Raw genomic sequence first — 27897 nt, forward strand, 5'->3', positions numbered from 1 at the left:
TTAGATAAAAATATTCCTAATTTTTAAGAAAAAAAAAATTTAAGGATTCTGGTTGTTGTAGTAAATAATGCCGTCGTGAAAATAGCCTAATGCAAATGCTTCAGCAGAAACCAACTTGGGTAAGTCGAATTAAAATTTGCTTCATAATTATTTTTCGTTTGAATAATGATAATCATCATCATCATCATCATCATCATCATCATCATCATCATCATCATCATCATCATCATAAAATATTAAAAATGGGAAGGCTTCCAGTTTAAAAAGTTGTCCGCTCACTATGATGTTTTGCTAGTGCCTTCAAAGGAAAATAGCTTAAACGTTCAGTCAGTATAAGATGAGAGCCTTCTTTGTTCTATTCAATGAATGACTTTATTCTACTGGTCACAACAACTTTACAACACCGTCGATTTTATACAAATGCAATATTTAATCCCCTCTCGCACTTTGGCAGCTGTCAAGGCTGGACGTTACGTTGCTAAGACGTCCTAAATTCCTCAGAAACGGTTGTTAGCTATAGCGGCTCCTTAATAAGAACAGAAAAAAAATTCAGACTCAATCGAAAAAAAAAAAAAAAAAATTAAAAGCTTAAAAAGCAAATTTTAAATACAAGCCACAGTAATTCAGCGACTTTGAGAAACATTCTGATATTTTAAAACATCTAAAAGAAACCAAATTAAGTTTAACTAAAGGTTACAATTCTTTCCCGTCAATTTATAACAACTTTGAGCAAGTACGTTGTTTTTGGAAAAAGGTTGTTTACTAGTGGAGGGTTAGTGTAAGGAGACACTTTCCAGTCCACTTTTAGCTAAAAGATTTCCATCGAGTTCGAAGAAAAAATCACTACTTTCAATTCCAGGAATATCCTTAAACAAGTATAAAAATGCGGTTGTGTTTCTTAGAAACCGAATTTCAACGAGACACTATTTGTATAGTTAGCTCATGGTTGAACTGGTTTAAAATGCTACCAAGTTATAAAATGACTAGCACAATTACTCTTTAAATAACTTCTTACTCCGAGAAAAATATATGCATTCGTCATTAAAATAACTTGTCTTTTCGATTTTTGAATTTGTAGTTCTTTAAAATAGAATCACCGCGCGCGAGATTCACTGTGGCCCACGACCGTTGGAGCACCCAACGAGTCAACATTAAAAGATGGTAACAATGTTGTTTCCTGCATTTCTACATCATTTTCAGGTCTTTAAAAACACAACTTTCCGTAAGCTCATACATTTTGATCTGTCCGGATGCTTTAGTTTAAAGTATGGTTGGAGAAATTTTTAGGAAATGGAATTTTATTACCAGAATTTAGTAGCTCATTTTAGTTTTACGAAAATGCTAGCCGGTTTTTCTTAGTATTTCTAATGACATATTTAGCCATTCGAAAACGAAAGAAACAACTTTCTCTAATGTTACTAAATTTTGAGTTGTTTGAGTTGACATTCTGCCCCCCCCGCCCCCGTGGGGCTGTGGATTTTCTTCACTGGTAAATCCAAATTTGTGAGCCGATTAATGCCTTCCGAATAGATGTCGAACAAAGTTAATCGTTGGGTGCCCCTGGTGAATCTCATAATCGATTACACAATAACAATGGTACAAGCATTATGCATCTCGATTCACAATCATCAGCGAGCCTAAACAAAGATCTGTACATTCCACGAGTCCTTGTTGTTTCCAAGGACGGAATCATACGCTATTAAAGGAATTCCTTCAAGGATACATTATTTTAAGGATACATCAAATTAGTGTTTCAGAAATACCGTATGCTAAGACATATTCGCAATTGTTAATTTCTTGCACACCCACGTGCGCACACAGGCACAGAGAAACAAGAAAAGAACGAACAATAACAAGTAGATAAAAGAAAATCTAAAAATAACTGTTAACCGATGCTGACTTGTCAAATACTCTCTTCACTTTAATTCCTCGTCTGACTTGTTAATTCAGCGTCTGTAAGTTGGAAAAGAAATACATAATTAAAGAAATAAAACGACAGTAATGGTGATTGTTTAAGTAAAGTGCCTGAAAAAAAGGGAGGCTTCTTTAGCAATGAGATTTTCAATGTCAAAAGGTTAGACTGCGATAGCTTGCGAATGACACAAATGGCGAGTTCCCATTTACGCGTGATCGAGGCAGGGCTAATCCTGCTTCCTTAGCAACACAGATAAACAAAAAGCCCCAACCGCGACAATGTCTAGCTGGTTTCTTTTCATTAGAAAAATCGAACCCATTCTGCCCTGTACATCGGTCACCATTTATCTTGCGTTGTACTTAGTCCCACTTCTCTTCTCCCAATAACTTGCTTAAGGCTCTACTTTTCAGCCGCAAGTCATAATTAACTGGAAGGTAGGTAACTGTACAACCGAGACAAGTTACAAAGAATTTGGCCTTGCTTCAACACCGAAAACAATTAGAAAGAGCAACCAAAAATTATGGATTGAAACTTTTTTCAAACTAAATGGGCTTCTGTATCAATGTTTACATTGCAAAGAAAATCACACTTACAGAACTCCAAAGTCAAAAATGACGTCATCACCAATCAGTACAAATGGAGCCCAGTGTTTTACGACACAATAATCATTTGAATCTCGAAGAGACTTCATAGCCTGTTGAAGAGCCACACTGGAACTTTTTCCATCAAATAGGTGTTGATAGAAGATCTTCATGAACTCCATAGTTGCTTTATCAGAAATTGGCCAAAGTGACGCCAGAACAGAACGAGCACCTGCTGCCAAGAACGCCCGGGCGATACCGACGACACCCTCAGACTTAACCTCTCCTTTACCACTATGACAGCAGCTAAGGACAACGAGTTGTGCTCGCAGCCTAACATCTTGTAAATCAGAAATTTTCAAAATGTAGTCCTCTTCTTTGGGACCTTTGATCCGTGGTCTTGAGCGTTGATCTTGATCTTTTTCCCATCCAGGATTTGGAGCCAAAGCGATTTCTCCTGTTTCCTTTCGTCCATGGGCTGCGATGTGAACCAAGGCGACTGATGTGATTCGTTTCAAAACCTCCTCTTTGGTTGCTTCGGTTCCTGTAAGTGGTGGGATCCTTAGAATTTCCCCTATCATCTCAACTTCCTGTTTGGCGTGTGGCAGTTTTCTGTACTTTGGCTTTGGCTCTGGGTGTCCAACAACTACCTTCTTCAGACAGGGATCTCCAACAAGCAATGCTCCACTCTTACTGTGGTAGTCCGCAGGGGAATCTATAATCAGTTTTAAAGTGGTCAGCGAGGGTACAGTGCGAATTCGGATAGTCTCGCTCAATGCAGAGAATGGAGCCAAGCACAAAGGACCATCGGGAACAATGATCAATTCGTCACCCTCCAACACGTCTTCAATGGGACGAATAACAGCGTCATACAATGGCTGCAGGGACTTAATGCTAATGCACTGTGATGACTCTGATTGTTCTCTATGATCATCTTCGTTTTCATCAATTAGCTCATCCATTGTACGATTCTCGCAAATTACGCGATCAAGAGCTCCACTTTCCTTTAAAGTGGTTTCCAAAAGTTCTTTAACGGAATCTTTCTTAAGTCCTCCTCCTTCTATTTCCTTTTCTCTAAACTCGACTTTGTCTTTCTTGCTGAGAACCCACAAGTTGATTTTGTCGTTGTCATGTCCCATAAAAACTGTTTGGGTCGATAACTTGTTTGACATGTAAGAAATAACCTCTTCTGGTGTAAGTGACGCCGATGGAAGTTCTGTGAGTCCATACTGTATTTTTAATCCATCGACCAAGGCTTGCGCTCGTCCTTTCTCAGCAGCACACAAAGCCTCGTCAATCTTTTGGAGTCTTAAGAAAGTCCTCCATAATGCCAAGTACGCAGCACTGCAGAGGTCACGAAAACTTATTTTCCAGGCATCTTCAGAATGAAGACCAGCTCTCACAATATCGAAGAGGTTTACACTAGATTGATAGCATTCCAGAGCTTTTGGGAAGTTTTCAAGCCTATGATGGACGTTGCCAAGATTGCAAAAGGCCCGTCCTTCTTCCACACTGTTCCCCATTTGCTTGGCGATAGACAGGCCCTTGGTGTGATACTCTACGGCCTTTTGAAAGTTTCCCTGAAGTTGATTAACGATACCGAGACCGCTATATGCCAGACCTTCTCCTACACTGTCGACCACTTCTTTAGCGGTTGAGAGGCTTCTTTCGTAGTACTCTGTGGCCTTTGTGTAGTTACCAAGGAGTTGCTTAACTTTGCCGACATTGGCACAAGCGTGTCCGATATGGGCGCTTTTCTCCATATCTTCGGCAATGGCTAGGCGTCTTTTGTGGTGCTCTATAGACAAATACTTGTTTCGGTACTCTGTCGATCCTTGGAAAAGCCCGATGCTATCATAAGCTTTGTTGATAGAGTAATGAGCTTCATTTCTCCCTTCCTCAGCAAGCGACAATTGTTTTTCAAAGTTCTCTCCGGCCTTATCATTCTTTCCAAGATGGAGGTAAGCGCTGCCAAGGTGACCATACGCTCGGCCTTCTTGGTCCCTGTCGGCAGTGGATTTGGCAATGGTCAGCTCTTTCTTGTAGAACATCATCGCTTCCTTAAAGTTTCCAAGGGCATCGTACGTACAGCCAAGACCCCCACAAGCATCTCCTTCTGCTTTCTTATCCCCCACTTCTTTGGCAATGGAAAGACTTTTATTGTAGTACTCTATGGCGTCATTGAAGTTGCCGAGTAACTGAGAAACGTTGCCGAGGTTGACATAGGCCCACACTTCTTTTGTTTTGTTACCAAACTTTTTGGCAATGGACAGACGTTCTTTGAGGTACTTTAAGCGATCAAAGTAATATTCCGGTAGATTCGTACGAACGCCTGTAAGAAATGTACATATACGGCAATAAATATGTATCAGACAAAACGTTTTTCATGTACTGGCCCTGAAAGAACTTCTAAACCAGAAAATTGGTTTAATGACGGAATCAGTAGGCAATCTGCTATAAACCGAACTTTTACTGTACCGAAGGATAACTATATATAAAATGAGAAAAAATAAACCCAAAAAATTAACGACAGTGACTCCACACTATGTTACTGTTGAACTTGAGGTTTAACGGTATTACATCAAAAGGAACTGACCTTACAATCATTTTTTTAATTGCTGCTTATGCTTCGCTTGCGGGTATAAAGAAAAAAAAATGAAACTTAGACCACGCACACAATAGACGTTTTGGGTCAATAAATATATCTTATTGTCCACCTGCGAGGGCTATACTGGGAGAATATCGGCCCGAGGTCTGACAGTACGGACCAAGAGTGTAGAAAAGACCGAGGGTCGATATTCTCCCAGTGCAGTCCGAATCAAAAACTTGGTCAATAGGAGATTTATCACGCAGCTGAAGAGAATGTGCAACCATTTATAAATATAACATTTCGTCAAAAAATAAAATGAAAGGCTTTTTCAAACTAAATTTAGGATAAGACATTACGTATAAAGTGCAGGAATCAGTTTGACTTACTTTTAATAGAACCAATCAGATTACATTTTTAGTAAAAACTCTATCAAGCGTGACATGAACTGTCAAAACTGTCAGAGAAGCCAACTTTCCATTTTCATTCAACTCACTTCTCTCGAAAGTAGAAAAGAAAAATTGATCCTACAAAAATTTTTTAACGAGGAAAGAAAACGTTTAACAAAGTGGATGCCTTGTGGCAGTTTCGACAACTCGAAAATTAAGGTATCAAATGAACGGCTCGTCTGGCATGTCGAAACTCAAGTAAATGGCGAAAGTTAGGTTAACCAGTGTAGCAGGCCCTGTCGTGAACTGGAGTGTGTAGCCTGTTATTAATGAAATGTCATTAGCAACAACGAAAAGGGCTTTAAGAGAGTTTGAGCTTAACAATTAACCTGAACAGCTGACGGAGGTCACAACGTTCTGAATCGTGACAGAATCGTGAAAATCATTACAATTTATATTATTGGAGCTTCCAGTTTTTGACTCGTTTCCTCCGCAGAGTGCATTATTATGTCATTTCAGCAAATAAGGTTAAGAGAGCGCGCAAAATATAAGACCGTAATTCACTGTGGTTTCCTGGTTTGACCGGTTTACAACAGGGCGAATACGGACACACATTCACTGGCTTCTGTGTTGTTTACGTCATTCGCATGCGCCGAAACTGATGGACAGATTCAATTCAATCCAATTTTTATTTTTCACACGTACAACGAGATTCAGTACAATACATAACAAACAATAAACATTTATATTACAAAGGAGGATTAAAAAGAATTAGGATAAATTTGTTTGGTTTAGTGTGAGCAGTGCCCAAAGGAGCATGCTGCTTTCGAGTTGGGCACTGCTTACGATGGAAGAGAAAATTATTTCAGTGGAGGAGAAAATTATTTGGAAAGGTTTGAAAAAAGAAAAAGAAAAAGAGCGTGTTTAGCGAACGGATGACGGTGAAGAACTCTTCATTACTTTTGGTTTATAAGCAAATTTTTCCTGTATGCACAGTCAGCTGGTGCACATGCGCATTAGATACCATTTCTTAGCTGATTTGCATATCACACTTCATCGCAAATCTCGCGCTGAGAAGCGCATCCTTTGAAAAATCTAAACCAACCTTGTCGGGTCGAAGTATTTGCCAGTAAAATATTTAGAACACTCATTTTCTTGGTATCATGGAGAATTTACTGATGGACTTGTCCAGGGAAAGCCAAATGTCAACAAATACCTTTGAAGTAGAAATTATTTCGGTATCCGGTCGTGTGAAAAATTATCTTAGCTGTTTCTAAGTTACACAGTGTTTGCATGAGAAGCAAATTTAGTTCAAATATTAGAGAATATGTCAATTTTAAAACATAGCGTATCGACTGAACTGCAGTGTAGCGAAACGAATTTGTAGCGAAACGACCGTTAAGCTTTATTTCTGTTTTCAATCATTTGTTTTGGTTTTATAATTTCGCATCTACAATTTCTCTACTATGTAAATTTAGGAACCAAACCCATCTCATTGCAAGTACGCTTGCTCGACCCGTCGAAAACAAGGTTCTACTAGAGGTTGTCCTTGTCAAGGAGATAATCGACTGTGTACCGAAGCTTGTCTTCGTCTGAGCTCCAACCCAAGCAGCCATGATGCGAAGTTCGAATCGTTTACGAAGATTCCCTCCACACGAACCTTTCGCCAGGTTGAGAAAATGCGATTTTCCAAATATATATCATGGTGATTTGCTCTCCAATGTTTTTGATTGATTTCTCTCGTTATTTAAGTCAACGCAGGCGATTTCTTCCGCCCGACGCCTTCACGTTTCCCACCTCTTCTTTTCATGTTCCGTTGGAGACGCGATCCATACTATTTTTAACCAAATATGCTAAAATAATATCATAGGATGAACAAAAGCAAACTCAGTAACAAGTTTTCAGTAAAAGATTGAAAATCCAATAAAACACTGGGAAGATTGAAGCGCATTTCGACGCGACGCGTACTTTTGATTTCAGGTTGAGGTAGACGCTTTTCAAACTGACAAAACTAGTGTCCAGATCAGCGCGGTCACAAAGCTGACTATGTCAATTTAAACATTACTTTAATTTTAGCTTCAACTGAAGGTAAAATTAAAGGTGTATCGTGTTGATTTCCGCCTTCACGCGTTTTCCTGGGAAAGTTGATTTTCACTACCGTACTCTCAATGCACACACTAAGACTGAAATATGTTATTAGTATGTACTATATGGCTGTCTCCGCGAGCGGGCAAGATGAGTCAAATCCTGTGCTGTGACTGGCTACCCGAGCGGGCAAGATGGAGCTATCTTGCCGGTCTGGGATTGCTCGTTGCCCGCCGTTCTCTCGGTATCGAAAGTTCAATCCAATGCAATCTTTTCTTCGCTTTTCTCGTTGTTCTGAGGGAAAACGCTCCTTAAAATGTTCTGTAAACTCTCAACATTTGCCTACAGAAAAGGAAAGACAATGGAATCGTCCTGGTGTAGTGAAATTTTTTTTCAGCTATAATGAATGTAACTTTGAATCGATTCGGTGAGTTGCACTGTAAGCTTATAGTTTCGTATAGGGAGATTGATTTTGTAAAACTTGTCTCACCTAGAACACTAACTTGATTAGTTCTCTAGACTTGCAATGACTGTATTTAAATTATAGCGTAGTGAAAGGCGCGTTTAAGTGTTTCCTGCAGCTCAAAAAAGTGTTTTTCTCTCAAGTTCGTCGAAGAAGCTCACGTTTTGAATTTACCCGCGTCTTACTTGTTGTAAACAACCAAATCTATTCAAAGTTGCGTTTCGCCCAGTTTTTCTAATTAATAACTATTTCTCCTTTTTTTGTTTTTTTGTTTTGCATTTGTTTTCCAAATTTATCGTTTCATTCAAGAACTATTGATCGGAGGCCAAAAACTGTGCAAAAATGTTTATTATTTACGCCACCGCGTGGCGAGTTTGCCGGATTCTATTAGAATCTTCTCGCACTTACGAAAATCAATAATTGTATATTACCTTTAAGCCATTATAAAACTAGATGCTTGAGATAATTTAGGATTCCCCGTTTTCCATGATTACATGCTAACCAAAAACTGCACTGAAAGAAAATCTTACACAACCCGGCTGTAAAGGATTTCTGTCCAAGCAGAACAGCTTCATGTACATTTTTGTTTTGTTCTTGTACTTGAATTGAAGGTAAAGCCATCTAATAAATCCTTTATTGACCAAGCTTGTTTTCGGTCAATGTGGCTGGATATTGGCCTCGTTCTTTTTATGGTCCATAAAAACGCAAGAGCAGAACTTGGCGTTTTTTTCTTCCTCTCCTTGGGTTCCTAACCCTAGATGAAGTTTTGAAAACGTCGTAACGTTTGGTCACAAATTAAAAAAAAAAAGAAAGTGTTGAAATGTAGCGTGGAAACAATCAACCCCGTCCCGGTCAATACCGTGTTTTATAGGTAAAATATCATCGCCATTAAGTAAGAAATTTGAGCAGGAGCGAAAAGAACTCAGGATTATCATGTAACTGAGTTACCAAGAGAACAGGGGTCTGGTTATTTTGTTAGTTCGTGATAAACCCATGAAGGATGCAAAAAAAAAAATTAGAGAGACCGTTTTCAAACTTTCATTTTACAACTGCCTAACTTTCGTACATGACTTCGATGGTCTTTCACCAATAAACTACATATGTTACCGGATGTTGGTCCAACATTCGATGTCCGAGGGGGCAGATGAGGCTGCTGCGATGGTTTCTGAAGATTAGGATGGCCGCATCCTTCTTGTTGTGGAGGGACTTCACTGCCCTGGTGCTGAGTGTTTTGGGAACCGTCTCTAGGTGGAGGTGTTTCTTCAGCATACTGCTGTTGCTTAGTTTGGGATCCATAACTTGCTTGTTCAGATCCATTTTCAAGTGGCAGTCTGTAAACCGGCTGTTGTACATCTAAATAACGCAGATCAGATAAACTGTTAAATGGGTCAAAGAAGGGTCTGCAATGCAAAAGGGGAAGCTTTTCCCACCTTTGTCACAAAACCCTGCTTCAACGTCTCATTGCCAATAGCGGACGAATTGAGACAGAAGGATGTCAACGGTGTGGAAACCGTATTTCAGTTATGTCTCTTATAAAGATAAACTGAACTGAAAGGAATGTTTTTTTTTTATGAAAATATTAAAATCCATTGGTAATAACTCTTACTTTCTTTTCAGTAGATATATAGCTTGTTTGACCATTCACGCAAATGTTAATATTAATTTCAAATGTTCCATAGTTCTTTTTTTTTTTTTTTTTTCGCGTTTTTATAGACATCGACTTCGTCTCGGACCATAAAAACACAAGAGAAGAACTTAGCCAATATCCAGCCATTTTGAACACACCCTTGATCAATAACGCATTTGTACGGAATTTTTTAGACCCGGAGTTTTTTTCTCATCTCCATGGGTTCCCAACCCTAAATGAAGTTTTAAAAACGTCACAAGTTTTAATGGCGTTTGGACAAAAATTGAAAAAAAAGAAAATTAAAGTGTTAAAATGTGGCGTGGTAACAATCAACCCCGTCCCGATCTACACCGTGTTTTATATGTAAACTATCTTCGCCATTAAGGACGGTGCCTACTAATACCAAAGTATTTTTGTGCGATTTACGACTTTGCGGGAAAAGCAGATCTTAACAAGGGCCATTGGAATCCAAAAAGAAAATTGGGGGTAACCACGCATTTTTCAGAGATAATTTAACATTAATATCTCTAAAAAAAAACGCCAAAATATAAAGCAACGTATGGGATTTTTTCCGAAATTGAAGCTTAATTATCTCTGAAAAATGTATGGTTACCCCCAATTATTTTTTGAGATACCAAAAGCATTTGGTGAGTTCTACTTTCTCCGTATAGTTTTAAACCGCGCAAAAATATTCCTGTATTAGTAGGCACCACCCATAGGAAACCCGAATATCTCGCGATGCGCAGAACGTATGCGCAGTAACAATAGTAGGCACCGTCCTTAAGTACAAAATTTGAGCAGGTGCGAAAAGAACTCAGGCCTTTTCATGTAACTGAGTTACCAAGAGAACTGGGGTCGTTTTTGTTAGTTCGTGATAAACCCACGAAGAATGCAAAAAAAAAAAAAAAAAAAAAATTAAATGAGAAAGACCGTTTCCAAACTTTCTTTTTACAACTGCCTAACTTTCGTACGTGACTTCGATGGTCTTTCACCAATAAGCTACATGTTACCGGATGTTGGTCCAACATTCGATGTCCGAGGGAGCAGATGAGACTGCTGCGATGGTTTCTGACTAGTTGGGTGGCCGCATTTTATTTGCTTTGGCGGTACTTCACTGCCCTGGTGCGGAGTGTTTTGGGAACCGTCTCTAGGTGGAGGTGTTTCTGCGGTATACTGCTGATGCCCAGGTAGGGATCCATAACTTGCTTGTTCAGATCCATGTTCATCTAATGAATGCAGATCAGATAAACTGTTAAATAGGTCAAAGAAAGACCCACACTGCAAAAGGGGAAGCTTTCCTCCCCTTTGTCACAAGACACTGCTTCAACGTGTCATTGCTTATAGCGGACGAAGTGAGACAGAAGGATGTCAATGTCTCTTATATTGATAATCTGAACTGAAAGGAATGTTTTTGACGAGAGATATTAGAATATTTCCGTAAAAAACTCTTACTTTCTTTTCAGTAGATATCTAGCTTTTTTGACCAGTCACGCAAATTTTAATATGAATGTCAAATGTTCCACTGTGTCTTACCGTACGGACTATGTGACTCTAGACCGTCAGTGTCTATAATGAAATGATTGCCAGCTTGGCCAGGCGAACTCTCCTTTTATGATAAGCGTCTACATTCAAGGCGCAATATGATTTTTACCCAATTTGAAACTAAATTATACTCACATTTCTCCTTCAGGGTGTTAAATTCAAGGGTAACGTCATCACCAATCAGTACAAACGGAGCCCAGTTCCTCACGTCACTGAATTGATCTGAATTTCGCAGAAACGTCATAGCACGGTGAAGAGCCACACTGGTGCTTTTTCCATCTGCAAGGTGCTGATAGAAACTTCTCATGAACTGGAAGGTTGCTGCGTCGTCAAGTGCCCAGAGTGACACCAGAACAGAACGAGCACCAGCAGCTAAAAAAGCCCGAGCAATGCCGACCACACCCTCAGGCCGAATCTCTCCTCTACCCGTGTGGCAGCAAGAAAGAACGACGAGTTGTGCTCTTATCTTAATATTTGCCACATCACACATTTGCAAAGTGTAGTCTTCTTTAGTGATTCTGGAACTCTTTAACGGAGCCAAAAAAATTTCACCAGCTTGGCTATCTGCGTGACATGCGAGGTGAATCAAGGCGACTGATGTAATTCGTTTCAGCACCTCGTTTTTGGTTGCTTCTCTTCCTATAAGTGGTGGAATATTTAGAAGTTCTGCTATCATCTCAACTTCCCTTCTGGCGTAAAACAAGTCATTGTAATTTCCGGGGACGTCCCTAAGCCATGGACTTCCAACCAGCAAAGCCCCAGTCTTCAGGTGAAAGTCCTCAGGGGAATCTAGTATAAGTCTCAAGGTGGTCATCGAGGGAACAGTGCGTATTCTGATAGATTTGCTCAATGCAGATAACGGAGCTAAACACAACGCACCATCTGGGACCATGATAATTTCGTCACCTTCACACAAATCTTCAACATGGCCGATAATTGCGTCATACAATGGCTGCATAAGGCTGATAGTGCAGTGGTCATTGTCATGATTATTATTATCAGCAAAACCGCAACAACCACTACCACCATCATCATCATCATGGTCATTATCGTCATTATCATCATCACTTAGCTCATCTAAATTATGGGGCTCCAGTCCCCGCTGACTAGAACTTACTGTACCACTAATTCGTCCGAGAGCAGATTCAATAAATCTACGTGCCATAAGTTGTTTCCTTTCTCTATAAAAAACCTTGTTATCCTTGCTTAGAATCCAGAATGTAATTTTGTTCTGACGAAGTGCTATGAAAACTGTTTGCGTAGATAAATTGTTTGAGATGTAAGAAATTGTTTCCTTAGGATCAAGTGAGGCTTGTGAAAGTTCTGTTAAGCCATAGCATACTTTCAAGCGTTGAACCAAAGCCTGCGCACGACCTCTCTCAGCAGCATACAAGGCCTCAGGAATCCTTCCAAGTTCTAACAGCAATTTCCAAACACGAGTGTACGAGAGACGATGGAGATCCCGAAATGTTATTCTGAGGCCATCCTGAGACTGAAGACCAGCCAACACACTATCAAGAACATTCACACTGGACTGATAATATTCTAAAGCTTTTTCTAAGTTTGAGCTACCACGAACACTGGCGAGATTGTGACAGTCTTGGCCTTGTGGATCCAACAACCGTTTTGTGAGGTTCCTTTTAGTGTCTTGGAAGTTTTCGTCTATCGACACTTGAGAGGGATTGTCTATATCATGTTGTCTTACCCTGTCGACCAACATGTAAGCACTGGAAGGAGGTCTACTGGGGTATTCTGAGGCTCCTTGTGACTTACCAAGGCTTTGGTAAGCGTTTCCGAGATTACCATAGGCCCAGCCTTCAGTCACCCTGCACCCCTTTTCTGTGGCAATTAAAAGACATTTTTTATGGTACTCTATTGCTTTTTCCAAGTCGCCGAGTCCATGATAGGTGTTGCCGAGGTTGCCAAAGGATTTTGCTTCTGTGGATTTGTCACCCACTTCTTCGGCAATGCAGAGGCATTTCTTGTGGTACTCTAAGGCTTGCCCCCAGTCTCCGAGCGTATAACAAACTGTACCGAGATTTCCATAGGCGTGTCCTTTTCTTACTTTGTCTCCCACTTCTCTAGCAATTTTAAGGCATCTTTCGTGATACTCTATGGCCTTTCTGAAATTACCAAGGCTTTGGTAACAGTTACCGAGACTACCATAGGCGTTTCCTTCTCTTACCTTGTCGTTAACACTTTTAGCAATATACAGGCATTGACTCTGGTACTGAATGGCACGTTTAAAGTCACCGAGGCTTTCATAACAGCTCCCGAGGTTGCTATAGGCGAGTCCTTCTGTTGCAATGTCGCCAAATTGTTTTGCAATACATAGACTTATATTGTGGTGCTCTATTGCTACGTTGAACTCCCCAAGGTAATGGTAAGTGTTGGCAAGATAGCCACAGGCGTGTCCTTCTCTTTCACTGTCGCCCACTTCTTTGGCAATGTTGAGACATTGAGTTTGGTACTCTTTGGCTAATTTGAAATCCCCGAGACTTTGGTAAGTGTTGCCGAGATTACCATAGACGTCTCCTTCTCGTGCTCTGGCGAGCAACTCTTTGGCATTGGACAGACATCTGTTATGGTACTCTACATAGAGTTCCTTGGTGTTGTATTTGATGGCTTGTTGGGAAATTGTGAAACTTCCAAAGGCGTTGTCTAGATCTCTTTTATTTTCATCCACATCTTTTTTGGCAATTAAAAGACTTCTCATGTGCAAGTCCAAGGCTCTTTCAAAGTCTCCGAGGCCTTGATAAGCGTTGCCGAGTTTGCCATAAACGTGTCCTTCTCTTGTTTTGTCGCCCAAATTACGAGAAAGGAACAAATCGTTTTCATAGTACTCTATGGCTGTTCGGATGTCTCCTTGGCTATTAAAAGCGTCACCGAGACCACCAGAGGCCAATCCTTCTTGAACTTTGTCGCCAGCGTGTTTGGCAATGTTCAGACGTCTCTTGTGGTACTCTATGGCTGTTTGAAACTGACCAAGGCTTTGATAAACGTCGCCGATGTTTCCATAGGCCCATGCTTCCGTGAGTAGGTCTCCCCAATCTTTGGCAACGGACAGATGCTTTTTAAGGTACTCGATTTGTTCTGACATTTCTAATGTTGCCCTATTTGCAGACCGATAAGACAGGACTTGTTATTTTTAAGGGGCAACAAACCAACACGGGACTAAGCAACATACATGGAAGTAACTGATAACTTAAGTACGGCAGCAAAACAATGGAAAAGAAAAGAAGAAACAAAATCTAGCGAGCTTAAACCTTTGTAGACCGAGCTTTTTTTTTTGGGGGGGGGGGAGGGGAGTGTAAGGGAGAGGAGGGGGGGGGGGTGATTGACATTCTTCCAAATTTGGATTTTGTTTACCTTTTACTTATTATACGAAGTCTTAACTGCTTGTTATAAACGTATTGCCATGGTGACATCAAACGTAATAAGTACTGACCTCCCACAGTCACGGCGGAATCTGCCCACGGTTTAGATCAAGGTGCAAATGACCAAACAAATCGTCATACGTAAAATACTTATGACGAAATCTGTCCATACACTAAGTGGCCACTTAAGGTCAGGAATAGATAGCAAGGGCCAAAATAAATCTTCAACAGTACCGTCTATCTTCAAGTTAGGGTGCATTGAGTTCCATGGTAGAGCAAATGTCCGAATAGGTAAATTAATAAATTGATAGTGAAAACATGTCTGAATAAATAAATATTTCTTAACACTTAGTTCAACCTTGGCTTTTTTTGCAATTTGTAAACGTTCGAAACTTGAAGCTTAAGGCAAGGTAATGAATGCTGGAGGTAAAATAAAAATAACACGTCCAAAATTGTTTCAATCATATCTACAAAGCAGAACGATGACGTCATATCACTTGATAAATAGGTCTCCGTTTTGCTCAGCCACCATCTTGGACTTGGTTACTTTTTTACAATCGCAGTTATAAAAAAAATAAAAGGTATCAAAACCAATAAACTTATAATTACCTATCAAAAAGATAACAAAATCCAAATTTAGAAAAACATGAATGTCCAAACCTTGTTGCCATGGCAACGTAAGTAGCCACTTGATAAGTCAACTAGTTAAATTTAAGGAAAGTCACAAAGTTGGATGTCTTGCTATAATATTGAAAAAAGTTACTTAAATTAAGAAAGTAAACCTCATTGTTAATAAAACAAGTGCAATATCACGATTAGTATTGGTACTTCTGGTTGGCCTCGCGATCGTTTGATTGTCCATACTGTAAGTAATTAAGGACCAAACTTCTTCCACAGTTCAATTTCGTCAGCCTGACTAAATTAGCAAAAGATATCTAAACCCAGAAACATTCACGAAAACGTATATTTATCGAATCCCACAACCGACAAACAGCGTCACGCTCGGAGAGCAGTAAGTTATAAGCATCAAGAACTTGCTAACAAAAATGAAATTTCGGATTTTTTCATTTTCGAATCGTAGAAATTGTCTTAAAGAAAATTACAATCAAATTTTGCAAATGGTTTCGCGAATTAATCATGCGTTTATTGCGGCGTCGACCACAACTCAAACCTTCAAACACTTCCAAAGCGCCTTGGAGGTCATATCACAATTCAAAATATTACAATTTACAAGTTGTTCCAGATCTCGTTTTCCTCGCTTGCCTGGCTTACACAATCCTAACTGAATATCAGTAGAGAACTATAAGCAGTGTACAGCAGCGGTCCTTAAATCCAGGGGACAGCTCGCTTGTATATTACAGTGCAGAATTCGCGTTATTTTATTTGCCGAAAAAAACAACAACAACTGCAAAAAAAAAAACAAATAATAATATTAATGCAAAACAAACAAAGTCACGATCCTTTTTAGAGGAAGTTGTGGCGAGGATTTTGCGAAAATACTAAAACCTTTCCCAAAACTTTTTCTAACGAATGGTCCAATTTTTTTATGCAAATTATCACTCAAGTATATCAAAACTTTCCATGAGTGTTTCTGGCCACGGACGGACTGGATCGAAATGAATTGCAACTTGGAAAAGTCTAACTTGGAAAAGTCTATATTTCCACTTAATAAATTTTGTACAACGAATAAGGGATCGACGTGGCAACCTTGTAACATAAAGTACAAGTTTATCTTGAAGCTAAACTTAACGAATTGTAGTGTCAAGAAATGTGAGACCTAAGTTAAGATCCATTTTTATGAACACTGAAAATGTTTATTTATCAAAAGTAAGACGGCTGACCTTCCTTAATTCTGCTATGTATTAATTTATTTTCCTTTCTCGATGAGAGTTTTGCAACATAACTCATATCATTTTCAAATATTTTGAGATGTGTTATCATGTCTTTTCGTATTGCAAATTCAGCATCCTAATTGAATCTATTGTAGGTAATACACAAATGTCTTACCGTGGTTCTTTGCCAAATAACCAGGTCCAAACTGTTCTTGCAAGTCTTCAGCTTATCTTCAGAAATCTGCAATACAAAAAAATTAACATTGAAGTTTAATTCTAATTGGTTGAGTACCGCATTCGGATAAAATTATTTTTTTTCTGTAAAAAACAACCGACAAACAGCCTGCGTCATGAGCTATTCAAGAGTAAGTGTCATGGGGGCTGATTTGAAAACGCACGTTTTTATATCAACAAACACCGAAAAATGATGGTTTAACTTTTAATTTGTTTAAAACAAATTACCGCTGTAGTGTACTAAAACTGTCAATGTGTGTTTCTGGCCACAGATGGATTGGGTCGGAATGGTTTGTACCTTGATAAAACCTCACATTTGTTCGCGTTCTCGCATCTTGATTAACCAAAAATGCGCGAGAACAGATTATGAGTTCGAGATTTTAGCTAATTTCTTTCTATATAGAGCGGTTTTCAATTGAGTATCGAAAGTAATTTCGCGTTTGCCTGGCCTTTGCGTTACTACGCTCTGCGATTGGTTACCAAAACTCGCGCCACTTTCTCAATCAATGGGAATCCAAACCAAAACCAATCGTATTTTCTCTCCACGCGCTTACCCGCGCTTGGCCGGCCAGTTACATGCATTTGCTTCGAATTCTGATTGGCTTGTTGTGTTGTTTACATCTGTTGCGATTGGCCAGAGTAATTACTTTGGCTTTGGTTTTACACCACTCGATTGTAAATCGCTTTATATTTGTCCGTAACTAAGTGATTAGGCTCTGTTGGGACATGTCAACCAAAACAGGTTCTCGTGACACTTTCCCTGTCAGAGCAGTTTACTATAAACATGAAGAACTCACAGTGAAAAATAAAATTTCGGATTCCTTCTTTTTCCGTCAGTAGAAAATGTTTGGAGTCCTGTCAAAGAAGAGTATAATCAAACGTTGGCGTGGTAATTACCTCATGATTGCCAAAAAACAGCAATCTTAGCCTGGATCCGAAATCTTGTAATTCTGAATTTATCCGAAGGTTCACTAAACCACCAACGAAAACTGTTTAAAAGCAATAAAAAAAAAACCCACTAATTCGAGCTAAAAACATTACGTTAAAAGGGAAATATTGTATTCTGAACAATGAGGTGCCTGCCAAAAATTGGTTGCCATGGTAACATCAAATTCAATGAACACTGTTAAAAAACCAAATCTAATTCTTTGAAGATAAATTTTTGAAAAAAAAAAAAAAAAAAGAAAAAGAAACAATCACGAGATTTCGTGGTGTTTGCTAAAAAATAAAAAAAAACCTTATTCAAGTCGCCACAAGTAGAATCCGCCTGGACCCAGTCTAGATGGTGTTCATTTAATATACGGCTTAGTGCAAATAACGTACCTTTATCAGTTGCGGAATGCCCAGGTGCTGGGTCAAAAACCTCTTTTTTTTGGACAATTGTTCAGTGTATCTTTCAGAAACCAAACCTGCAACTGGGAAAGATTTACTTAAATCAGTCCTTCACCGTGGTAAATCGAAAACAGGCGATAAAAAAAATCCGGCAAACAGCGTCATGATCTCCCCTGGAAAATGAAATTTTAGATTTCTTCTTATTCGGTCATTAGAAACTGTTTGAGGATATTACAATCAACGCTGCAAAGTCCTTTTTTAATTTTTTGGAAACTTGTGCATTTATATATTACTGTCAAAAACAATTTGTGGCACCTACAAACACCTCTTACACATCTTGCATATTACCCTGCTTCTACTGGGTTCATTGGCCAACTGACTTGAGGTCAAGATGGCTGGATATTGGCCAAGGACATTTTTGTTGTTTATTTGGACTGAGATGAAATCGACGTCCATGAAACCGCAAAAAATAACAACGCAATAGATCATCAAGGGACTTATTATGAAGTTTAATGTACAAGAGACATGCAGCTACTCTGTTCGTTCAGAAATTCTTAGCATCCCATGTAAGATTTATTTTTTTAACCCTTTCAAATGCCCGAGCGAAAGGCTGAATTTTACTAAATTGGTAACTATGAACTAGGAGATCACATATGATATACCATTTAAAAGTATTTTCTGGGATATACTATAAATCACAACAACAGAGATGGAGAATGTCACATATTAGAGTGTGAAAAGTCCAAAACGAAAGAAGAAAAAACATTTAAAATTTTTCCTTGATCATATTGGATATATCCCTAAACTATACATATGGGTTATTGACCAAGCTTGTTCGGTCAAGATCGCTGGATATTGGCCAAGTTCTTTTTTTGCGTTTTTATGGACCGAGACGAAGTCGAGGTCCATAAAAACGCAAAAAAGAACGAGGATTTATTATATGGCTTTCATCTTCAAGTTAAAACTACAAAAACGAAATAAAACAAAACAGAACAAGAAACTGTTCTGCTCGGAAAGAAATTCTTCATAGCCGGCCGGTATAAGATTCATTTTCAGTGCATTTTTGGATTAGCATGTAATCATGGAAAACAAGGAATCCTAAATTATCTTAAGGCTCTAACTTTGTAATGGCTTAAAGGGAGTAAACAATAATTATTGATTACGAAAAAGTTAGATTTTCGCAAGTGCGGGAAGATTTTAATAGAATCCGGCAAATTAAACTCGCCATTTTCAGCCGATCGCCCGGTGGCGTAAATAATAAACACTTTTACACAGTTTTTGGCATCCAATCGATAGTTCTTGAATGAAACAATACATTTCGAAATTATATGTAAACATTAGCCGAAAAATAGAGCGGGTAACTAAAAAAACTGGCCGAAACTTTGACAAGATTTTGTTGTTTACAACAAGCAAGACGCGACTAAATAAAAAAACGTGAGCTTCTTCGGCGGACTTGAGAAAAACACTTTTCTGAACCGCTCTAGACACTTAACGCAACTTTCACTATGCTATGATTTAAATACAGTCAAATCTAGAGAACTAATCAATTTAGTACTCGACTTGAGACAATAACTTTTACAAAATTAATCTCTACACACAGAGCAACTCACCGATTCAACTCGCATTCATTGTAGCTGAAACAAGATTTTCACTACACCAGGATGATTCTATTCTCTTTCCTTTCCTTTAGATAAATGTTGACACGGTTTACCGAACATTTTCGGCCAGAACAACGAGAAAATCGAAGGAAAGATTGCATTGTTCCTCGGAATTAACCTTCCGATGCCAAGCGGACGGGCAACGGGTAATCCCGAGCGGGCAAGATAGCTCCAACTTGCCCGCTCGCGTGGCCAGTCACAGCGCAGGATTTGACTCATCTTGCCCGCTCGCGGAGCCAGCCATACAATAAATACGCTTAATGCACAGCTCTCAGTGCATCACTTGCTGTAAGATATGAACTGGATCCTTAACGTTCAAAGGAAAAAATTTCCAAAAGTTTGAGGGGTGGTAAATCAAGCCTCATATAGGAGGGGTGGAGGTATGATTTTATGCCCTTAATCTTTTCAAGATCTTTTGGTTGTGCAAATTTCATAGAAATTCGCTCCGCTCGCGGAGCCAGCCATACAATAAATACGCTTAATGCACAGCTCTCAGTGCATCACTTGCTGTAAGATATGAACTGGATCCTTAACGTTCAAAGGAAAAAATTTCCAAAAGTTTGAGGGGTGGTAAATCAAGCCTCATATAGGAGGGGTGGAGGTATGATTTTATGCCCTTAATCTTTTCAAGATCTTTTGGTTGTGCAAATTTCATAGAAATTGACCAAATATTGAACTCTTTTAAATTGCATCTTAAGCCATAAGGCACTGTTGGGCGGGAGGAAAACGAAAAAAGGAATTGAATGAATTTCGAATAAGTACCCAAAGTTAAGATTTGTGCAAATGCGGGAGGATTAACAAGCCGACAAAATCGCCATTTTAGCCTGAATCGCGCAGTGGCTAAAATTAAAGATATTATTTTTACAAAGATTTCCACGTGGAATTAATAATTCTCGAATAAAAAAAATATGTTTCAAAACGATTTGCCAAGATAATCCGAAAATTATGGCGGGTAAATAATAATGAATAAGCGAAACTTTGAGAAGTTTTCTTGTTTTCGAAATGCATGGTACCCAACAAATTGAAAAAGGAAGCTTCTTCTGCGATCTTGAGAAAAGCATTTTCTGAACTACGCTACACACCTAATTATCACATTGCTTGGATTTAGACCTGGTTTAGACAAAGCCTTACAAGCCTGAAATCAAATTTCAGGGAAGAAAAAACAGACTTTACTGATACTGACACTGTACCGAGATCATTTCATTTCACTTTCAAACAAACGAGAGTTTCAAGCATCTAGAGTTTTTTTGACAGTTTTAATGCGTATTTCCCCCGAAAATAACAGGCACAATTCCCATTGTCCGTGGACTAAACTTTCGACACCGAGCGAAAGGCGATGGGAGTAATCTCGAGCGGACAAAATAGTCCCATCTTGCCCGACGGCTCGTTGAGCAAATCACAGCAAAGGATGTAATTCATGTTGCTCGCTCGCGGAGCCAACAAGATAATAATGCAACATGAATTTACGGTAGGTTTGCCAGGCTTTCTCATTCGCCTTATAGCTTACGCATTGCTAACTACATATCCAGATAGGACTGTAAGCAGTGTGGTGTAGTGACGAAATGATGCTTCCCTTACTGCTGAAAACACAATTTTGACGATTACAAAAAGGTCTGCCAAATGGCTCTAGTTACTTATGGTAATTATTTTCTAATGACCAAATTTTGTGCTACCAAGCTTACAAATCTACGTTTAAAGCAAACTTAGACCATTGTGTTCAATAGCTCGAAATGTTAGACGACTTTAGTTTGGAATCTACTATTTGCTTCAGGCTAATTTACATCTTAAGAAATTTCCGACAGATCCTTGTTTCTGTTGGTGTAGCGAGGGATTAAAATCGACCTGATTAAAAAATAAATAAGTAAACAAACAAATAACAAAATCAGTAGCACTACTGCCGCTAAATCATTTGCTTTGTCGAATTTGGGTCAAATCGGCTCAATGAATCGTTAGGTGTAAATTAACTGAAAGGCCCGCTTAAACGGTTTCAACATTTGCTTCAACAGTCAACACAGTTGTTAAAACAAATGTCGGGAGTGTTTGAACAGGTCGTTCAACATAGTTGAAAACGTAAAAAAATGTTGAAAGTGTGATCAATCAACATCAATTCAGCATTTCCTTTGTTCTTGAAAATGTTGAATGGCGTTGAAACCGTTTGAACACCCCGTTCGTCCAACATTTGCCCACCATCCGTTCAACTTTTGTTGAACGAACGTTGGGAAAATGTTGAAACGATTTAGACGGGCCTTAAGAATATTTATTCATCGAAAATTTATACGGCAACCCTTTGTTTATCCCTTTTGTTATAAAATAAGTTTACCTCCTTGATGGAGATTCAGTCCAGCATGAGATTGATAAATATTAATCATTTCAATGTATGATGTCCCATCTTATCGCACTGCAAATTCTAATTTAAATCTAAATATTCCTAATAACATTATTTATCATGAATTTATTATTTAGTGCAAAGTACTTACCGTCGTTAGTCGCTTCTGAATAATCAGTTTCTGGACTGGAAATTCTTTTCTGAGAGCACTTCAGTGTATCGTATCTTAATCGCCCACACGCCGTGGTTGATGAAATATTTGTGTTAAAACTATCCAACAAAAAGTGTCACGATCTGTTAAGAGCGGATGACTTAAAGTGTCAATGACCTTGTCATCAAAAATGAAATGTAAGATTTCTTCATTTTCGATCGATACCGAAATTTTTTTATTCGAAAATTATGCGTTAACTGCTCAAAACATTTTTAAGGACACTAAAATTTCAAACAAAACATTTAACACACCTTCGGGGGTCATAATAAAGTTTAAGACGTACTTCAACTTAACGAAGTAAAATTCGTGACGTGAAAACATAGTCTTAGTGTCCAACCTTGTTTGTTTCAGTTAGGTAATTGGGATTATATCGTACAAACGTTAACATGTTCATTAATTCTTTCTAAAAACGGTTGAGATCCACTTTTTGGTTAAAATGTTCCAATTTCATTTTCACAATAGTCGGTTGCTACGCACATTTGTGGTCAATTCCTTTTAAAGAAAAAAGAAAAATATCATTTTAGCAATAAGCTTAAGATAAAAATACTTTTGAAAGGTAGCGCTAATCTGCGTAACTGCAGACCGCGGAACCGCGGAACCTGCGGAACCTAGAGAAATGACTATTTTGTTTTTTTGCAACTTACATACCAGATATATGGTTACAGATGATTTCATTGTTGTGTATAGACCCGGATTTTTTTTTACATGATTTGACGGTCATGATTCGACCGAGAGGTTACCAAGCTCATCCATGACCTCGCAAAATCATGAAGGTTCTGCACGAAGACTTGAGGTGGCAATTGATTTATCACCAATACTTGTACGGGAGCTCGATAAAGGAAACAGCCAATGTTCTTTTTACGAGTACCGCATTTGTTCAAAAAATCCGTAGATTGTATCGGCAACGTGGCGAGGTGAACCGAAAGAGAAGAAAAGGACGGCAAAGAATCTTGTCTTGTAAGCTCGTTTTTGTTTTGTTTATGTTTGGCTTTTTGAACAATATATCCTAGCATAAACTTTTCTTTTCCCTGTTATTGGAACAGATAGAGAAAACAAAGTTTTAGAGGCGATGATAAGGAGCAAGCCGGAACTCTATATAGATGAATACCAAGACTGGTTTCACACCGTTACAGGGACTCGGCTTAGCATTGCAACAACGTGTCGATCGATTCTGCCCCTTGGTTTTACGTACAAAAAGGCAAGTCTAACTCATTATTTTTCCGCTGTTTGAAGTCGAACAAAGTTTGCAGTTACACCAGAGTAAACATAAATTATTCCCTCAAAATTCCATCTCTTCTAGTATAAGCTGGTATATGAAATGGCTGGTTGCCAAACGTCCCAAGCTTATTGTTTTGTTTTTCTGAACTTCAGCTGAGGGTGATTGCCAAATAGAGAAATGAATTCTAGAGGGCAGCATACTGTCGTTTTATGGCTGATATACCTCGACAAATGTTGTTGTTCATCGACTTCAAACAAAGGAAAAATAATGAGTTAGACTTGCCTTTTTGTACGTAAAACCAAGGCGCAGAATCGATCGACACGTTTTTGCAATGCTAAGCCGGGTCCCTGTAACGGTGTGAAACCAGTCTTGGTATTCATCTATATAGAGAGTTCCGGCTTGCTCCTTATCATCACCTCTAAAACTTTGTTTTCTCTATCTGTTCCAATACCAGGCAAAGAAAAGTTTCTGCTAGGATATATTGTTGAAGATATTGTTCAAGAAACCAAACATAAACAAAACAAACACGAGCTTACAAGACAAGATTCTTTGCCGTCCTTTTCTTCTCTTTCGGTTCACCTCGCCACGTTGCCGATACAATCTACGGATTTTTGAAACATTGGCTGTTTCCTTTATCGAGCTCTCGAACAAATATTGGTGATAAATCACCCGCCACCTCAAGTCTTCGTGCAAAACCTTCATGATTTTGCGAGTTCATGGATGAGCTTGGTAACCTCTCGGTCGAATCATGTAAAAAATTCCGGGTCTATACACAACAATGAAATCATCTGTAACCTTATACCTGGTATGTAAGTTGCAAAAAAAAAAAAAAAAAAAAAATAGTCACTTCTCTAGGTTTCGCAAGTTTCGCGGGTTCCACGGTTTCGCGGTCTGCAGTTCCACAGATTAGTGCTACCCCTTTTGAAAATGAGGCGCGCTGTTTCTTTGATGTTGAATACTATTGGACAATCAACGTCACCAATCAATTAAAGCTGAAGACTTTAAATATCGAGAAGACTCTACCAAAATAACATTTTCAATTTGTTCCTTTTCTTAGTCAGAGAAATCCTTCAATGAACTTTTTCGACAGACATAGCACTCATTACTGTTCAAAACACTTTGAGTGGTTAGTTTTAGAGACGTGCAAACACCCAGAACACGTCTTGGAGGTCATATAAAAGTGCGTAATATTACAAAGTAAAGCTTGGTACTTTTAAAATTAAAATTAAAATTGTTCATTGCAACGGAGAATTCATCACGTCAAACCTTAAGACCTATTTGTAAGCGTTTCCTGGGGCATAGGCTTTCAATTTTTTTTAAAATTGTTATTCTCGAGAGAAAAATCAAGACTGTTTAACGGTATATCATACCAAGAGACCAATGACTCATAAGGATCATTCTACAACTAAACGTCATAACGATACAATAAATTAATAGATTAAGGGGGGAGGGGAATGTATAGCATTTGCTAACCTATAAAAGGGGAAGGCCCGTTTTATTTCTGGAAAAATAAGTGCTAATTGCATCTTTCAATTTCATATTATTTAGAGTTTCATTGTAAACAGAAACCGTCATTTTGTCTTCATGTTTGTGTGCCGAGCTGATTAAAGGAATGTGAAATAATAGTAGTACTCAACCAATATTAGTGAGCAGTCTATGGTGAAACTATGAGCATATGATTTTGAAAGCGATGATATTATATAGATGATGCCCTCGCTTATTTAGGTGACGCTCGATTGCGGTGCGAATCCTTAGCATTTGCTACCTATAGAAGGGGAAAACCCCCTTTTTCTGGAAAAATAAGTGGCTATTGCAACTTTCAATTTCATATTATCAGAGTTTCATTGTCAACAGAAACCCATTTTGTCTTCGCGCTTGTTTGTCAAGCTCACTAAAAGCGCGAGAAACAAAAAGAGTATTCAACCAATTTTTCTCAACAGTTTTTATTGAACTATGAGCATGTCATTTGTAATAAACAAAGCGATCATACTGTATATATAACGCCATCACTAGTATAGTTTCCTAGTATAGTGTAATTATGTTTTAGGAGTAATTAATTAAGGTGAATCCTGCGAAATGAAAGTTGTCGTGAAAATTTTCTCACACTTTCTGTGATTGTTCGCTCTCGTGTATTATTTCGAGAAATGTAATAAAAAAGGTAGATCATCATATCCGCGAACGAGCTACGACCAGCCCAGTTTACCCCGTAATCGCTTGCGTTATTTTCAATGAGTTTAATCAGTAATTGCCATGTGTGGTGGTAATAGAAGTTACATTGATAAAAAAGAACTTAGAAAAACGTTAGACATTAAATGTATAGGGCACAATATCGGCAATAAAAGATGAATTTCTTGGCAGGGAAGTATAGTATACATGAAGCAGTATCGACCCGAAATGTTTCTTGCGTGCGAGTATCACTATTTTATGCCCGCGAGTGGTGGGCAAGCTCGTATTTCTGGTAATAACACATTTTTCTCTCCTCAATTTTTTTGTTACCACTTTTAAAGATAAAGAGGATCATAGTGGGATAAAATAACGAATTAAAAAAAGATAGGTAAAAATAAATAGATAAAAACTAGCCATTTAGTTATTGACGCGGGGCTTAGCATCAAGGAAAACACACCATGTTTCCAACGTGCGCGCAAATGAAGGAAGGAATTATGAGCAATAAGAACGCGCAATGCAACTCACTGGAATCCCCTTAAAGCGTTGTGTGATTGCAAGTTGATTTTATTTGACAGAGAAATTGGACTCATATCTGTTTAAATACATGTCAGCCCAACTGTTTTGAAAAGGAGATCGGTGAAAACTTGAGGTTCAGACAGACGCAGAGGAGAGAGGAAAGGAGAAACAAAAGAGAGAGGAAAGGAAAAATGAGACTACGTAATCTGCTGTTTTAATATTGGCAACTTTGAGCTACCAAAACAATTCGCAGTGCACTCTCAAAGAACCAAGACTTGAGCGGACCCATTGTCAATACCCGCTTAAGTAGATGTATTTTCAGTCTCATCGCCGATGGTGTCCCAAGGAGCCCATATATGTCTATCCATGAGGCTACCGTTCAGGCTGAGTACTTATACTTGACTTTTCTAGAAATAAAACGATTTACGCCAATGATATATAAGCAATATCGATAGTCATGGATATAGTCCAATAGACTAGTAAAACTTTGTCCTGGGATAGTTATCGCGTCACACATCATGTGATGGCCTGTAGCCTAGTTGGTTTTCATAATAAAGAATTGCTTCTTCCTCCTGGGAACGTTTTCCTTCAGAAATAATGATCAAGTGTTAAGCACTTCTGAGTCTAAACATGTCCCTATTTTTGTTGGTTTCATTCCACCATCCATTCCATTCCAGCATTTGCAGCAAAGGGAGAAAGAGATCTTCACGACGAGGTTACGCGCCCAGTGCCTTATCTGCATTCAAGATGGTGCCTTCTTGAGGACGAAATGTATTTCTTGATTTCTTGACTGAAGGTCACGACATCTTCAACTTTTAACTGCTTTCTAGAGGTTACAAACAGACACATGCGTTGAAAGGCCGCGAAAACACTGGCCGGCTCTGCAACAGTAGAAAGTCGCCATGCTATCTTCCGAACAAATCCCCAGAGATCCCCAGAACAAAATGGAGCTGGACTGATTAACAAAACCGAAGGATTTATTTAGTGAACGCAGTACAGGCTGACCGATCAGTGATTCATGGAACATAGCCCCATCTTCAAGGAAGATATGAAAAATGCTGTTGCGATTTCAGATTTTATTGATCTATACATGTGACTTAAAATGAGAGAGGAGAGGTACAGTACCCTTGTTGCCTTGGGGACAGCCTATTGGTATACCTTTGGATTGGGCACTGTAAACAAAGCAACTTTTTCCAAGGCGTATTCAATTTTTGAGTATAAATATTCTGTCTTGTAATATCAATCTCAAACCGTGCTCAGTGGATCAGGAGCTTTGTGGTCTTTGGGAGAGCCCCTGTTATAATACTGGTTAGCTTAAACTTACATGTATGTTAAATTTTTGAGGAAGGTTGTGCTTGTTTCATTCTATATATAATATGCTAAGGATGGATAACAATAACGCAGAATATGGCAAACCATTGCTCCAAAAATCATGCATCCAAAAATGGCGTAGGAAATTTCAATTTTAAAAACATTGAGGATCTATTTCACATGTTCACCCTCATTAAATGCAAGAAAGACCCTTGCAAATATTTAGCAGCTGTGAAAAGAAAGTGTGAAAAAACATTCAAGCCTGAATTTTTTGAGGTTTGCTTTTCACAGGTGCTTAAATTGCAGAAATAACTGTGAGGGTCTTTCATCTGACTAATCTGTCACCCATAGTTCATATACATATATTCATATTCATTCACCCCATTAGCATACATCAGCATAAACAAAAAAACTAGCTACAAACAAATGCACTCTATAAATTGAAAGAGCTCGGCAAATTTAGTACCCACTGAAAATGTGGGCATCATATGCTAATTACTTTAAGAGAAAAATTATGAACTTTAAA

At 38.6% G+C, this 27897-nt stretch overlaps 1 protein-coding gene across 6 annotated transcripts; it reads right to left on the bottom strand.

Annotated features, from left to right (window-relative positions):
• Positions 1-1535: 1535 nt before the first annotated feature.
• LOC146463173 (uncharacterized) lies at positions 1536-22213 on the bottom strand. Of its 6 annotated transcripts, none has more exons than XM_085084721.1 (9): positions 22100-22213; positions 17956-18047; positions 17430-17487; positions 16574-16639; positions 11325-14302; positions 10658-10873; positions 9128-9373; positions 2509-4828; positions 1536-1953 (listed from the first exon to the last, which is right to left on the bottom strand). In XM_085084721.1, exons 5-9 carry the CDS (start codon positions 14287-14289, stop codon positions 1947-1949), a joined length of 5754 nt encoding a protein of 1917 aa, XP_084940847.1. In that variant the 5' UTR covers positions 14290-14302; positions 16574-16639; positions 17430-17487; positions 17956-18047; positions 22100-22213; the 3' UTR covers positions 1536-1946. The 6 variants fall into 6 exon arrangements, with proteins under 6 accessions (XP_084940847.1, XP_084940849.1, XP_084940850.1 ...); XM_085084723.1 differs by lacking the exon at positions 17430-17487 and adding an exon at positions 17530-17621; XM_085084724.1 differs by lacking the exon at positions 17430-17487.
• Positions 22214-27897: the final 5684 nt, after the last annotated feature.

This window comes from Pavona decussata, unplaced genomic scaffold (genome assembly GCF_977016875.1).
Source record: "Pavona decussata unplaced genomic scaffold, jaPavDecu1.1 SCAFFOLD_180, whole genome shotgun sequence".
Lineage (NCBI taxonomy): Eukaryota > Metazoa > Cnidaria > Anthozoa > Scleractinia > Agariciidae > Pavona > Pavona decussata.

Bases quoted from the DNA above. Each gene is read 5' to 3' on its own strand.
- LOC146463173 (XM_085084724.1), bottom strand. From the start codon at position 14,289: ATGTCAGAACAAATCGAGTACCTTAAAAAGCATCTGTCCGTTGCCAAA. The intron at 10,874-11,324 runs GTGAGTATAATT...TGCATTCATTAG, and splicing joins TAACACCCTGAAGGAGAAAT to ATGAACATGGATCTGAACAA. The intron at 4,829-9,127 runs GTAACATATGTA...CATTTCTTACAG, and splicing joins GAATGTTGGACCAACATCCG to GCGTTCGTACGAATCTACCG.